Raw genomic sequence first — 15,845 nt, forward strand, 5'->3', positions numbered from 1 at the left:
AAATCACACATTTTCTTTAAATGCAACCTCAGTCTGAACAGCCGTGTGACCAGTATTGGAATTAAGTGCATCTTTTACGTCACTCTAGAACCACATTCTGCGAAAGAGGTGTTCAGTGGGGGGACAGTGAGGTTTTAGACCTAATAAGGTCTTGGGGTGACATGTCTGTACAAGCAAAACTTGAGGGGTCTTATCGTAACCGGTCTGTGTTTGAAAGAAGAATGGGTTTAAAAGAGCACACGTGAGAATTCATCCATCCTTTACCTATACCGCTTATCCTTTGAGGGTTGCATCGAGGCTGGAGCCAAATGTGATGATAACCAACCCAAAATAGATTTAAGCCCCCTGCATAATGTCTTAAGATGGAGGTGAAAACATTCTTATTTAGATCAGCTCTAATGTATAACACTGCAAATTCACTTTACCATTCATTTAAGACCCAGGATGGGGTGTACATAGAGAGGACTCTGAAACAAAACCGTAACAGCCAACTGGTGGCCACCTCTCAGAAGCATTACACTGAACTTTATTCAGCCATTTACTGGGCAGAGCCTGAATATGCATACTGTTTTCACATCTCCTAACAGCCTACTGTTAGTGTCTAAGCTCCGTACCAAGATTTCCATCTTAATTAACCTCTCAGCTTTAAGGCTGTTTTCAACCGCCCTGGTTAATCAATGACACCATCGATTGACTAACCTCCAAACAGAGATAAAACAACACTGCTATCTTAGAAAAAAGGTTGCACTTGACACTGTAAAGAATTTTTAACTTTTTCCACTGACTCCTGACTAACAAAGATAAAACAGAGGGAGGAGCTGATAACATTCATTTACGAGCTGGGCCGTAACCCACCATGATGTGCAGTGTAATCGGAAACTAGGTGTCAGGGAAAATCTATTGTAGGTGATTAAAAAAAAAAAAGAAGAAAAAAGGATCCTAAATAGCATATCACACTCAGACACAGCCTATACGAACACATGCCAGCAGGGACAGCATGAGATCTAGTTTGAGTTCAATTTTGGTCTTGCACTTGTCATTCTGCTCCTCCATCTGCTCTCCTGTCCCAAGTGTGTGTGTGTGTGTGTGTGTGTGTGTGTGTGTGTGTGTGTGTGTGTGTGTGTGTGTGTGTGTGTGTGTGTGCCTTGAATCACTGTGTCTGACAAGCCACTACATCGCAGCGAAACGCAGGGACCAGACGCTGCGAGAAGAATTACATAAACGACACGGTGGTGCCAGGCCCTTGTTTTTACTCTGCTTCAGGCAAATACTGCAAAACAGATCTAAGGGACGGAAAGTGAGAGATGGAGAGTGGGAGACAGACAGATTGTGTATATGTATGCATGTTTGGGTTAGAGCTCTAGAGAGATTCACTTTGCAGCATGACAATGATCACACACATACAGACAGAGTCACAAAGATATGTGGAAAAGAGGAACAAGGAATCCTGCATCAGATGGTGTTGCCCCCACTGAGTCCTGATCTCAGCATCATGGAGTCTGTCTCTTCACATGAAGAGACAGACAACACTTAGACTAAATCCACAGAAAAGGGTTCACTGAAAAAATGCAAAAGTTTATAGAAGTATTGACATTTTTTCAGACACACACAGTGGTTAGCTGGTGAACATGGTGTATTTATTGAGTCAGATATATTTGAGTTTCCCCCTCAAAGACTCCTCTAGTGGATCGAAATGCTGCTGCCAAGCTTCTGACCAAGTCACCAGACGGTCTTATGTAACACCAATCCTGGTTTCTTTATACTGGCTTCCAATTCCAAATCAAGTTCAAAGATGCTTGTGATTACATTTGGAGGCTTGCAGGGGTAGGCACCTGCCTATCTTAAAGAGCAAAAGCAGCCATTTAATTCCAGTAGGAATTTGAGGTCCTCTGATCAGGGTTTGTTGGTTTTTCCTCACTTTTGCCTCAAGACAGAAGGAGACTGTGACTTGAGGTCACAGCTCCCAAACCTTTAAATTATCTCCCATTGGATTTTCAAATTGTCGATACTGTGGACACTTTTCAAAAGCAGCGTTAGACCCATTTGTTTAGACTTGCTAGCGTTTAATTTGCCCTGTTTTGTTTTCGTCTTAATCAGTTGTATTTTGTTTTTATTTCATTGAGAAGCACTTTATCATGACTCATCTGCTATATACTTACTCACTTACCCAATAAGGAAACAGGTGAAAGCATAATTACGCATAGTGGGTCATAGCTTTCAGGTTTTGCCACTGTTTAAAAGGGTTCTTGATAAAAACTTTAAATTTCAAACATTCAAAACTAACAGAGCTGACAGAATCAGATGCATAAAGTAACGTTGATGAGGAACGAGGAGGATGCAAGTTTTTGAGCTCGCCTGGTTAGTCGAGTTTTTTTCCAGTGGCTCTTGGCTGTTGTACTAAGTGGGCCTGCAGGTGGTGGTGAAGTACCTCCACCATCTTCTGCTGTTTTGGCTCGCAACCCTTTTTCAGTTGTCTGTTGCCTAAGACTTAATTTGCTAACCAAACCCTGGCTCATCCTTTCACAACCCCTGATTTCAAAGAGCGTTTATTACTAAATAAATGCACACTATATAATTACATCTATAATCTTGTCTACTTAACCCTGCAATAATTTGGAACAACTGTTGCACACATAGTCCGGTCGCAACCGCAGCACTTAAAAGTAGTGAGACATTTAGTCGTGGGTATGGTAAGCAGTGATTGATTCCTGCAGTGGCTCCGTCATTCCCCTTCTGCCGGCCCACTTCAGCATGCTTTTTATTTTTGGCAGCTCTCCAGAGCATTCTTGTGTTATTGCAGTCGCTCAGTGCACAGGATTGGCAACACACACACACACACACACACACACACACACACACACACACACACACACACACACACACACACACACACACACACACACACACACACACACACACACACACACACACACAGCCTATTTTCTCCTGCTCGCCCTATTTTCCTATCCCCGCCCCCAGCAGGAGGATGAGGTCTCCTCACAGCTGGAGGTTACTCCTGTTGACTGAACAAATGGGCCAGAGCAGGCAGCTAGTATACCACTGCACTACCACAGTGGCTACATAGTTGAGCAAGGTGCAGAAAAAAATATACACAAACATCTCCCAATGGATTTCTACATGTTTGACACCATCTTGATGTCTTTCTACATGCTGACCTGACTTAAAAGTCCTAAAGAGTTCATTTAGACCGATCGAGTTAATCAACTTCTGGCACTTCAAAAGTAGAATGCTCTTCAATCTTTTGCAAAGGCCCGAATTGGTTGATTTTAAATTTTTTTATCTCATGAAAAACTGTGACAAACAGTGCACTTACATTTTAATAATATAGTATAAATATCTGTTACAGTATCTATTCATTCTGTGTTTGCTGCAGGGGTTGTATCTGATTCATAGTACAATTGTTAGATTAAAACCATATTCTTAAAATGTGGGAAAAGTGTATATATGGTATAGGCTATAAGCCATGTACCGCAGTACTCTGTTGTTTTATACTGCATGTATTAAATAATTGTGTACACATTAATTGAAAAAAAAAGTTTGGTAACTGCAGTTGGTGCAGTTAATATTTCATTAGACCAGGTTTGTTGTGTTAATTCACTGAGGGTTATGTAAACAGCTCAATGTGGAAGTAAGAAAAGATTAATACATTTAAAATTAGCTACAGATTACTTCATGCCACCATGAATCCAGGTCATGACACTAATTGAAAAGCTGTTTATTTGTTTCTTTCGCTGTGCATAAACAAAAGGCGATGAAGGGTTTTGACTTGTAGTGTGGGATTTGAATACAAACTGGTTCCTGGTGGGGAGTCCAGAAACATGGGCTGAAATTATGTCTATAGTCAAAAGCAGTAAAAAGTTGTTCCAAATTAGAAAATAACAGTTATAAGAATATCCTCATTTAATCTGGTAGAAACCAATTGAAATAAATCTAGGTTTCTCAAGATCAATCATCACTCTAGTCTATTACTAATTATTTCTTTGCAGTTTGAGCCGTTTCGAGCCAACTCCAAATACAGATCTAGTAGATGGTGTCACATATTTGCAGTTCACCATCTAGCCTCTAATTTTAGAGGCTATAGTCAAGTACTATTTACAAGATGCTGGGAATTATCCCACACTGAATCTGCCTGATCATCATACAGTGGCACTCAGCTTCAGCCACAGCTTTGCTTTGTTACCCAACTCAGCTGCTCCTCTGGGGTTTTATTAGAGAAGCCTTTCTAAAGCAGCTCCAACATGAAGTCAGTTCTGTGCTGATTGTTTGCATTAGCTGCTATGGTCACCCTAAAATGTTGATGTGGATACCTGAGCGTGAGACAGGTGTGTGATAGAAGGTATAGCACCAAGATATCCCCAAACAGTTAGGCTGCATAGAGACTGACAACATAAGTTGATCAAATGTGTAGCTTCCAAGTCATTTTAAAAAGAGACCACTCCATTGGTGGGATGGGGATGACACCATAGAGGGATCAGCTAAAAGACAAAAGTGCAAAAAGTATAACCTGGCACACACTGCATCACAACAGAAGCTGCTATGACACTTTGATAACAATGATAAAACTTCAACATAGACTTGCTGGTCCATATCACATCATCACCACAGCACCTGCAGCTACAAAGCCACACCAGCATAGCCCCAAGGATTTTATTAATTCAATGCGATATTAAGTCAGAGCCATTTCCCCCCAGTGTATTTATTGGGTTTTCAAAAATATATTAAATATGACAAAGAGATAATATTCAATGTCTGAAAGATGATGAGAATCAAAATAAATTATAGATCAAAGCAAAAGTATCTGTCATATGGATTTAGATTATAATTATATTACAGTTTGGTTTCTGGAGTATTCATAGAGTTTCCACACTGGTGCTGAAGAGAGCCCTTCCTCATGACATTCCAATGTACGAGATGGAGGCCAATAGTTCTATGGCCACTATAAAAGCTCATATAAAGCTTCAGGAGACTGAGTTAGCCAAATCGAGTGGATTTTACAACATTCAAGTCTTTTGAGTAGGAAATTCCTTTTATGTTACTCTCCCTCCTCCCTGGCTTCAACAAGGAAAAAGACAGTAAATGTCAAGATCCTCTCTTGATATAACTGATCATACCACTGACGCTCATTAGCTTCAACTGAAGTTTAAAATGTATTTTTCCATGGAATGAGGACTGCAGACTTTGTCCTCTTTTTGCCTACATCGAAATCACATTTTAGAGGGTTCCCTTCATAGTGTGTATAGACAGGAGCGAGTAATTACGGCAATCAATAATAAAAAATAATGTTAATTTTGACCGATTTGAATAAAACTATCATAAACTTATAGCCACAGGCCAAATTGTGTGCATTTAAAATAACTAATTTGGAAGGCCAACGGGGTATTGACAAAGAAAAAAATTTTTTTTGATATTATCCTGCAGTATATAAACTATCTGCTACTTCTTAAAGGGCATGGTTGGTCTGCAGTATCCTCATAACGTCAAAGTATTTATAATTATATATTATCATGTAATTCATTTTATGTACAAATGTATGATGTCTATTTGAAAACAGCAGGCTGTCTGCACCTGTCCAGAAGTAAAGTTCAGACAGGCTTTCATTAAACACTTATTTTGGGCAAACATTACAGCAGGTGCTGTCATCACAATCCTTACAATCTCCACCCATCATCCACACAGAGATCAATGTTGCCTTTTGGATTAAGCCTTTCTGGCATCATCACACAAGTGACAGTTTGACCGCCCTCAACCACATGACCAACGTTACCCCGGTAACCGTTTCAATAACAAAGGGAGGCCCAGACCAGGTCAACAAAGACTGGGATTCTCCTGATGGGTGATTAGGTTACATAAATGATTAGTGCCTCAACACAAGTCCTTCAGTCCGCCCCTGAAATGACTGACAACCCTCCACCTTAACACTCAGTTGCACCATCTGTCTCTGGTCAAATATCCAGACTATAGGTGTTGGACGAGGGTCAGCTTACAGTCAGCAGTATAAGACTAAGAATAAGATCTTGTATTTTTGCTGAGTATTTCTACTCATAGACCAAACAGGCTTGAGTTACAGTTGAAGTATCTACATCAGGAAGACGAAGTTAGATTTAGAAAAGCTATAGGATCAACATATGTATATAAAATATGTGTCTCATTAAATAGAATCTGAAGTCTAAACATACATAAAATGCAGATATTGTAGCTTTCACAGATCTCATGAATACGTTTGTAAAATAAATACATCAACAAGCAAGTTAACACAAAAATGCCACGGATAAAAATAGATAAAATAAGGCCGCAGTTCCCACCTTGGGGTTGGGCATCAAAGAGGAGTCATGTCAAGAGAATTAACTTGATAGAAAAAAATTAAAAATATTTCTTATTTATTAGCATTTGCTACAATTTCAACACTGTTTTACCTTGTGAAATACAATACGATGTTGTTTTCAAACAGTGGCTATATAATCAACTAAACTGAGAAGGAAGATTAATTAATTAATAGTTCAGCACTTTGCCTGTCCATTTCCACAGAGGTCCAAAGCCTAAACAGTAGAGAACCAATTGAGCAATGTGTCTGCATTGTACTATTTCACATGTAAGAGAATTAAACAGATTGAAAAGGAATTGCCGTGGGTACACAGAGAATACCGTGTACACACTGTCTTTTGAATTTTCCATGCTATTGTATGGAGTGGCTATTTCATTAAAAGGGTTGGCCAAATTAATGAATCAACTGTTTATTTATGTGTTAAGCTGGGTTCTACCTAACAATTAGACCCTACCTTTTTATTAAAGTTAGACAAACACGTTCTTGGGGCTTGTCTTTGACTTAGTTGAATTAGGTGGTCAACTCCCTTATGAAGCCATGAACCCAAATTGCTCTATTCTGTGACGTAATGCTGTGATGCAAATCTATCCAGTCTGAACAGGAGACTGCCACATAATGTTTGCTTGTATACGCAAGTAAATATTAATGCATCTGCAGCAACAGGTGCAAATAATTTACATAGCATATGTTGTAACCTTTTACATCAGACTAGTCTCTTGTTTTCTGCATTTGGCTAAGGAAACTACACATATCCAAAGATGTACCCAGAACTTCCCTTAAACTTACAGTATACTTAAAGGTTCAGTGAGTTTGGTGAAAGGGATCTGTTGGCAGAATTTGAATATAAAATAATCCTAGTGTTTTCATTAGTGTGTAATCATCTAAATTGTACAAATTGTTTTTTTCTTTACCCTAGAAAGGGCCCTTTATATCTAAATACTTTATATTCAGGTCCGGAGCGGAGGCCGCCATGTTTTTTACTGTAGTCCAAACTAGACAAACTAAACACCTTTTGAGTTCTTATGAAAACTCAAGGCTACCAGAGGTTCTATTTCATGTTTTGAAGGGGAGGGTGAGGTGAGGGGCATTTAGCTGCAACATACAACTTCACCACTAGATGGGACTACATTCTACACACTGAACCTTTAAATGGTTTCCTACATAAGCCAATTGTAAAAATAATAATAAGATTTTAGTGTCTCTATATGTTGCAAACCACAAGGAAGAATGTTTTTACTCACACAATCAAAAGACTTTCATAACCCATGTCCTTTTTAGGGATGAATGTGTCTGTGTATTCAGATAAGCCATATTTGGACTGGGAGTGTGTGCGTGTGTGTGTGTGTGTGTGTGTGTGTCTGTGTGTGATAGGGGGTAGCTAGTAGGGTAAGGGTATCACATGGTCAATGAAAGGCTTTAAAAGGATTGCTCATGCCACCGACTGACTCACTAGGTGCAATGAACTCCCACTCTATTGATGTTTAACTAAATTCCTTTGTTAATAGAGTATTTAGAGTCACATGTCCCTGGACTGTGCACTCACATTTACAACACTGAGAGGTAACAGACTTCCACAGCAGGCAGATATATACAAGTGTTAATGGTCTAGACGGAAGAAGAAATAACAATTTTGAATTGTTTATTTAACTAATGTGGCATGTGCTGTTCTGACCTATCAGCGGTAAAGAGGAAGAAGAACCTTTTGAAGTTATTTATACTTGATGTGATGACCTGTTTGCAGTGTACAGATGTCCCAGACAAAGAGACACTGAGTGGCTCTGTCCCAAAACGACTGTAATGACTGTTTCCTCTGGGATTTGTTGTCACCCAGATCATCGTGGAAACAAGGATGGCATGTTTCTGTGGTTGCCGTGACAATAAAAAGAAGTCAGTCATGGATGGGAACAAGCCCTTAGGGAACCATGGCAACTGCAGTGAAAATGTCAAACGCCAGACCTTAAGTGCTTCAGCCGAAGGAATTTTGGTGATTGAACTGCTGGTCGTCTAGCTTTCCATGTTTTTACCTCTTTGCTTCGGATATCAACGTTTTGAATTAATTATTACTAAATCAGGTGTTTTAAATGGCTGAGGGGGGGGGGGACTAGTAATAGAGTGGGCCTTGAAGACCAGAGATGGAAGGCTTTAAGAGTTCCAGAGAAGCATGACCGCATTAATAGCCGCATCAGCACAGCAGCACAAGTATTGCCTTAGACACTAACCGGTACTTTCTGTGGACACACCTAACTAAATTCGACTTTAAAATTGTGAAGAACACATTCCTAAAATGACCTAGATAAACCATAGCAAGTAATGATTTCTTATTTAAAAAGCAGAGAGGAAATGTGGTTTGTTTATCTGATATTTAATCCATCTAGCATTATGAACAAAGTTCAATGTGCAGTAAATTAAACAATACACCTTCCTCCTAAACAAAGTTAATGATTTATCACAATAAGCCAACCAGGGTAACTGGTTCAAGCATCCACACAGCGATGTCACAAACACATGAGAATCTCTAAACCGAGGCTAGCTACATGTGGCTTTTTATTTTCCTTCTAATGCAAAGCACTGAACCGCATAGCACCAAACATAATCTGTCTGATCTTTAAAAGCACCTTCTTACTCGACTGCCTCTCTACTGAGTTTTTATTCAAATCAGGATTCAAATGTACCTGGGGCAAGGCAGCCAGTCAATGTTGAGCTGGACACACAGCATTGCAGGAAGTGGCTGCACAAACAAATAGACAGTGAGGTGGATGGCTCATATATGTTTAAACTCAAACACAGTTTGGTGGCAAAAGTAAAGCACAATGCCATTTGGACTGAGTGATAACACAGAACTCTGCTATAAAAGTAATGTCAAGGTACGGTACGAAAGATAGGCACGCACAAATCAAAAACGGCTTGTCCCCTCCAATTTAATCCCTTGAAGCAGGGTAGGAAATTACCAAACTAAATAATACATCTGAGCTGAAAAAAGTGAGACCAGGCATCACAGGATAACAGGCAATGACCGGATTCTAAATATTTTGTTAGAATAAATGTTTTTTCTTAAATTTATAATACAAGGTAAGAAAGTCAGGGCCAGACAATAAAGTTTATCCTTAGTTATTTTCGAAATGACAGTTTGCTGGCACAGTGAAGCGGACCTGCCTGTACACATTACACCTGCGGATCTACAATTATTTCCTGGCTGTAAGAGCAGGCAGCGTGCTTACGACCAAAGGTATCGGCTATAATTTGCTTCTGAGACGTGTACTTACTGGCAATCTCCACAACAGTTGTGTGAAAATGATGATAAAGCAGATGGGGCATATGTAGGTTTCAATAAACTAAATAGGAGCTGTAAGGTCACGTCTAAGCCACATGTCTAATTAGGAGCTATATGGTTATTATAGCATTTAAGCAAAGGGTTAGCTCCTCAGCTCAACTTGGTACAGTTTGACCATCTATTGACAATACCTTAAAGCTTCTCTACCTCCCTGTTGGACATTTCCATTCCTCACTAGTCGTGTGTATGCATTACTTCAAACTGGGGTGCAACATGAAAAACAGTCAACTCACTGTTCTGGCTGTTTTAAGATCCCACCTAGAAACAAACTCTGTACATGCCAAGATATATACAGTATTAGCGACTGATATACATTAACACACACACACACACACACACACACACACACACACACACACACACACACACACACACACACACACACACACACACACACACACACACACACACACACACACACACACACACACACACACACACACACACACACACACACACACACACGATCCTATGTTCTCCAGAGACAAAGGGAAGCAACCTGGCTCCTTGCTCTCCCCGGACATTAAGGTGTGTGTGTGTTTGCATCGGTGTTCAAACCTATAAATAGAGCCCGTGTCTTCCCTACCTCTCGCTCCAGTGAGATCCTCTCATGTTTTAATTAAATAAACTGCTGCAATCAGGCCCAGCTGTGCCCTGCATCCCCAGCCTGCATCAGTCAGCATCAATGCTCAGGGGCAACACCGAGGCCGGGGGTGTCAGTGCATATGAGTATATGGAGTCAGAAAAATGGAGAGAGGAAAATGGAGGGATAGAGGCAGACATAGAGAGAGAGAGAGAGAAACAGACTATATGCTGTGAAAATGGGGCTTTCTGCACTGGAGCCACCTGGGTATCTTAGGAAGCCCTGCTCAGGTGTTCTGGATGGGTTCCCCGATGTGCAAACCAGCAGATAGAAAGGAGCTCAGCTCATCGCTTTCATCCTTCTCCCTCCATTTCCTGCTCCTCCTCCCCTTGCCCTTTCCTGTTTTTCTATTTACTATCTGTACTCTTAAATATTCTGCTTAACCTTTGCAATGCCCCGCTCTCCTCTCAGAAATCTGCTAACATTCAAGGTGTTGTAAGAGCACAGTTGTGGCCCATACTCCTACACGATGACGAGATGTGCAGTATAAACTAACGCTATACAGGAAGATGGTATAATGTTGTTGCTAAAGCAGACCTATTATGTTAATATAGTTCCAGCTCTTACTTTTATTTTCGGCCTCCACTAGAGTGGCTTTGTATTATTTAAAAGGGCAAAAATAAAGTCCTTATTTATCTCAAACTGCCTGTTATGCCCCTAAGTCGAGTCTCTGACTGAAACGGGAAATACTAGCTCAGGCGTTTTTAAAAGCTGAGGCCTTAAAAGCCCATTTTCTTCTGATTGGCAGAACGTCTAGAAGCCTGCGAGGGGCACCATGCCCTGCACTTGTGAGCAGCCTCCTCAAAGTGTGGAGGTTGTGAAAGCAAACTGTAAAATTAAGTAACTCACTAAAAGAGAACAAAACTGATTGGAAATGTAAATTTCTCTAATCCATCCTTAGCTGAGCCTGATTCTGATGCAGAATATGACAGTGGACATTATGAACATCTTAAAACAGGACATCTCTGTCAATTCATCAGGCCCATTACCTGCTTATTGTGTCACATACTGATGGATTTAGTCTTTAAATCTGAATTCGTAAAGCTATTTTTCCTAGATATATACGCCTCTGTTAAAAGTTGTACATCTGAGCAATTTGGTGAAATGCCGATTGAAGTATAAAACGTTTATACGTGTCAAATATTTCTCTGAACATGGGATGGTTTTCTTTCTTCAATTGTTCCACAATATTCAGAATTCTGAGAAAAGCACCACAAAGACACTTAATAGGATGTAGGGATTGTTAAGTCGAATGCTAATGCTGCGTTGTGGTTTCAAATGATTTTGTTAACTGGCCCCATTTGCTATCATTTGTCTGTCTGGCAAGACTCGGGCTCACTGGTGAAACTCTGACCACAGGAGATGAAACCTCAGCTAATGTCTACCCGTCAACATCCCTACCAGATAGTAAATCATACCACCTTATGTAAAAAACAAAATCGGAACCGTTTCTTTTAAGCACCATCACCCAACCCCCAAATGATTTCCCTGTTCAGGCCTGCTGCTAAAACTAAGTAACCCGAGTGTAACAGACTAAACTGTAGCTTTTAGCAGCAGTAGTTGAACAGAACAGCCGCCTTGCTCCTGGTTATCATCTATAATTTATGGACTGGTCCTGCTGGTGCTTGTTCTGTTTCTGAACTAACCACCAGTAATCCACATGGCCATTACAGCACTGCAGTAGTCAACACCCAGGAGGATGGATAGTGCCGCTCTTAGTCAGTCACAAGACACCATCAATACCTCAGCCGGAAAAATAGTGAACAAGTGAATAAAGGATTATTTTTAGCCCAGTCACTCAGCTACTTATTTGTTCATTTGTTTCACATTTAGGGGAATCATTGTTCCCCGTTATTGGGACTCGCGCTGGCTATTCCTGTCAGTAACATTCCTGTCAGTAATACCATATGAGAATTGACACAATTATTGATCGGGGTGTCCAGAGCAGGTAAAAAGCGTGAATGAATCAATACCCATTTTGATGAGTAAGAGGGACGAGCTCTCTCTTTAATGTTTTAGAAAGGCTGCACTTGTGACATAAAACACTATTTCACTCGCACAGACACCATCTGTTTCAACAATGACAGGCTCTCATTATTGGCTGACTACTATACTGATTGTAAACATGTTGGAAATTAAAATGTTTCTGTCTTGCTTCTGACAACTTGGGGCTATTAGTGTATTTGCCTCACACTTGATCCATGCTCTCTTGAAATGCATGTTGTTAGGGGGGGGGATAGCAGATAAGGTTTAAAGCATGCTGCAAGGAAGCCCGACCTCGACAAGCCTGTCTCTTCAGCCAGCACAACAGGATACCCAACGAAGGTGATGAAGCAGTAAGCCAGTGTTTCCTCAAACATGTATTTGTGAACTTCCCTCTTCATTACCCCTATATATATATATATATATATACACACATATATAAGTATGTAGTCAACTGTCTTATTACGTTTAGACATTGATCAATATTCTCTAATCCAGCCAGTGGAAAGTCAATGCATATCTGGTTGGCACAGAGTCAAGGACAGAACCTGACGAAAGTCCAAGTTTTACAATCGTCATTAGAGCTATTCCTGGAGATAAGCTCTTCCTGTTTTGCTACAATAAAGAAGCAGACGTTTGGGCACCACATGGGAGATAATGGTCCACACAACATGAATTATTGCCCTCATGTGTCCAGGCTGATACAGGAAGAGTGGACCAGGGCCTGAGCTGGAAGGCATCCAAGAGAGGGTAGGGTGAGATACTCCAGAAGGCTGAGGTCTCCCCCCCACACACACACACAATGAGCGACAGGAGAAAGGGGAGGGAGGAGATGAGCCACATTGATGAATTATTGATAGGTGGGATTCAGTACATGATATTACGCAAATGCATGCGACTTACAGGCAGCAGATGGTGCAAGGAATGATTTGTCATCTCTCTGCTCAGGTTTCAATACAACCCGCACTGAATGCTTACGAATCCATGAGTCATAACGTGACCTCTGACAGAACAGAAACACAGTCACACAGACAGGGTGAGGCATGTGGCATGCACATGGGTCGGCTTGGCTAACGATGAGCCCCCAAATCGAATCCAATATAGCGTATGTCCTCCTTCCCCGTGGCCTCAGCTATATGCTTTATAATCATAGCTCTCAGGCCTGCTAACATCAGTGTGATTACAGTCGCCATGATGCTCATTAGAGTCCCTATTATTAGCATGGTCAGGTACATGGATATCACAGGACTGAGCTCCAGCATCCAGCTCGGTCGCATCATCGATTGGGGGGGTGGCGATCGGGGCTCAGGAGAGGCGCATGGCCCCCTCGCTCGGGCGGCACCCCCGAGCCGATCTGTCACACATGACCTAACGGGCCATACAAACAGCCTTACACCGCCCAAACCTCCGAGCATTTCAAACAACACCAGCGCATTTTGATGGGGGGGGGGGGTTGGGGGACTCACCGATTCCGGGGGCGGAGTAGATGAAGTACAATGCGGTGGTGGACAGCGAAAAGAGGAATATGAGCCCAAATGACCTTCTCCGGAACCGCAGATGTGTCGGCATCATACAGGCAAGCAGCGGCCAACACACGGGCACGTTTTTTTTGCGTTATCAGCGGCGACGATGGAGCGGTTGTGTCCAGATGTCGCGGGTGGGGGGCCGGCGGTGTGCGGACGCTCCCGGTTGAATGAGCTGAGTGGAGGCGGTCGGTCTGCGGCAGCCGAGAGGAAACCAGGCGACGAGGAAGTTCGTGTATTTCCGCGACAGGTCGAGGGGAAGAGCACCTCCAGTCTTCAATCAAGACGACGCAGAATCCATTTCCGAGAGGAAGGCTTCGGCTGTGGCTCGGCGTACGTCCGGTGTGGAGACGGCGGGCGGTGACAGCAGCGCGGGCGGAACCTGGCCTGGTGTTTTTTTTTGTCTTTTCGTCAGTGAGACACCATCAGTTAGCTCACACACTACGTCGCTGTCGGGTGCTCGGCCGCTCCGGCTGTTTGCCTGCCTGCCTTTCAGCCCTATGAATGGAACTGCCCCTCCGCAAAATGAGCAATACCTCGAGTGGGCGTCAACGGTATTCACCAAAGAAAAAAAAGAACGTACGCGCTCGCAACAGCGTAACCTGGCGACCGAGGTTTCGTAGCAACGCAGTCAGAGTGACAACCCTTCGCCGTAACGTCGTTGCGTGCAAAAACATTTACGAAGAAAGACGATTATAGACTAGCTGAGTGACCTGCAGTTCTAATACATATTAATGAGGACATGTAAAGAAAAGAGCGTGCATTCTGGGTTAGTAAGGCCAGTCCAAGTGCATTCTCTGAACCCTCCTTTGAGGAAAAGGCTCCTTTGATGACAGAAAATGAATCTTATATGTGACAAGTCAACTTTAAGACTGAAATGATAACGACCAGCCATACTAACACTCTGGATAAGAGAATCAAAAGCATATTTTCAAATGCATATCAATATCATATTTTGAGTTATATTTCGTTGACACATAACTTATAACTTATATATTGTTGGCACTATCCGGAACCAATCACTGCACCTTAGCACCGCACGTGCCTATTGTTTTTTCTGTATATATTGTTGTTTTATGTCCGATTTGTTGTTATGTCCAAAGGCACCAACCACATCAAGGCAATTTCCTGTATATGTAAATATACTTGGCAATAAAAAGAATTCTGATTCTGATTCTGATTCTGATTGATCTAGCTATGGTGAGCTAGCCAGAAAATAAGCTAGCTAGCTTACAGCTAGTAAGAATTGTACATATTTCTCTTTCTCACTAGTAATGGATTGTAAAATAAGACTTACATGCATCAGATGTGCAGAAGCAGCTGTGTGAAATGTATGGCAGGTGTTCCGTAGTGAATGCATACTGTATGGGTTATTTTTGACCCATGTGTCTAAGATTTATGTAGAAGTACACAATTTAAGTTTGTTTATGAAGTAAGAAAGGAAAAAGGAAAATAAAGATTTTTTGTATCAAAAACAAGATACAAGATGATAAAATACATTTATTTCAAAAAAAGGAAAAGCTGCAAAAATATAGAAAATAAAATCTGAGCCGGGTCACTTTTGACCCATGTTATGTATCAAAAGGTTAATAGTGATGCTAATTAGCCTGATCTGTTTTCTATAATTACATAATCAATTGATTAATGCACCAATATTTATAAGATTACTACAAGTAATTGTGCCACCGTGTGCCTTATATCTGCATACTATGTCGTACCGTCTACCATGTTCTTAGTACTTATTTTGTTGTGTACTTATATGTTCTGTCTATTTATATGTTTACACCGCGGATCAGAGAGAAACAGCATTTCAATCTATGTCCTGTACATATATGGCCGAATTGACAATAAAGTTGACTTTGACTTTGATTTGAGTTTTACCACATAAATTAGACACAAGGCCTAATAGGAATGGCCTGAAATTCCCTAGCTCAGAGGCCCTTTAATACAGACATAAGTGACATGTGTTAGTAATGGAGGCTCAATATGTATTCATGTCATGATAAGAGGATTAAGGATTTA

The 15,845-nt window shown here is 41.2% G+C and overlaps 1 protein-coding gene across 1 annotated transcript in view; it reads right to left on the reverse strand.

Annotated features, from left to right (window-relative positions):
• b4galt5 (UDP-Gal:betaGlcNAc beta 1,4- galactosyltransferase, polypeptide 5) overlaps positions 1–14,453 on the reverse strand; it is a 29,438-nt gene extending 14,985 nt beyond the window's left edge. Inside the window, exon 1 of the mRNA XM_035158852.2 lies at positions 13,767–14,453. Within this exon, the coding sequence (XP_035014743.1) occupies positions 13,767–13,872 (106 nt within the window). The 5' untranslated portion in view covers positions 13,873–14,453. The remainder of the gene's footprint in view (positions 1–13,766) is intronic.
• Positions 14,454–15,845: the final 1,392 nt, after the last annotated feature.

The sequence above is a fragment of the Hippoglossus stenolepis genome, chromosome 6 (genome assembly GCF_022539355.2).
Source record: "Hippoglossus stenolepis isolate QCI-W04-F060 chromosome 6, HSTE1.2, whole genome shotgun sequence".
Lineage (NCBI taxonomy): Eukaryota > Metazoa > Chordata > Actinopteri > Pleuronectiformes > Pleuronectidae > Hippoglossus > Hippoglossus stenolepis.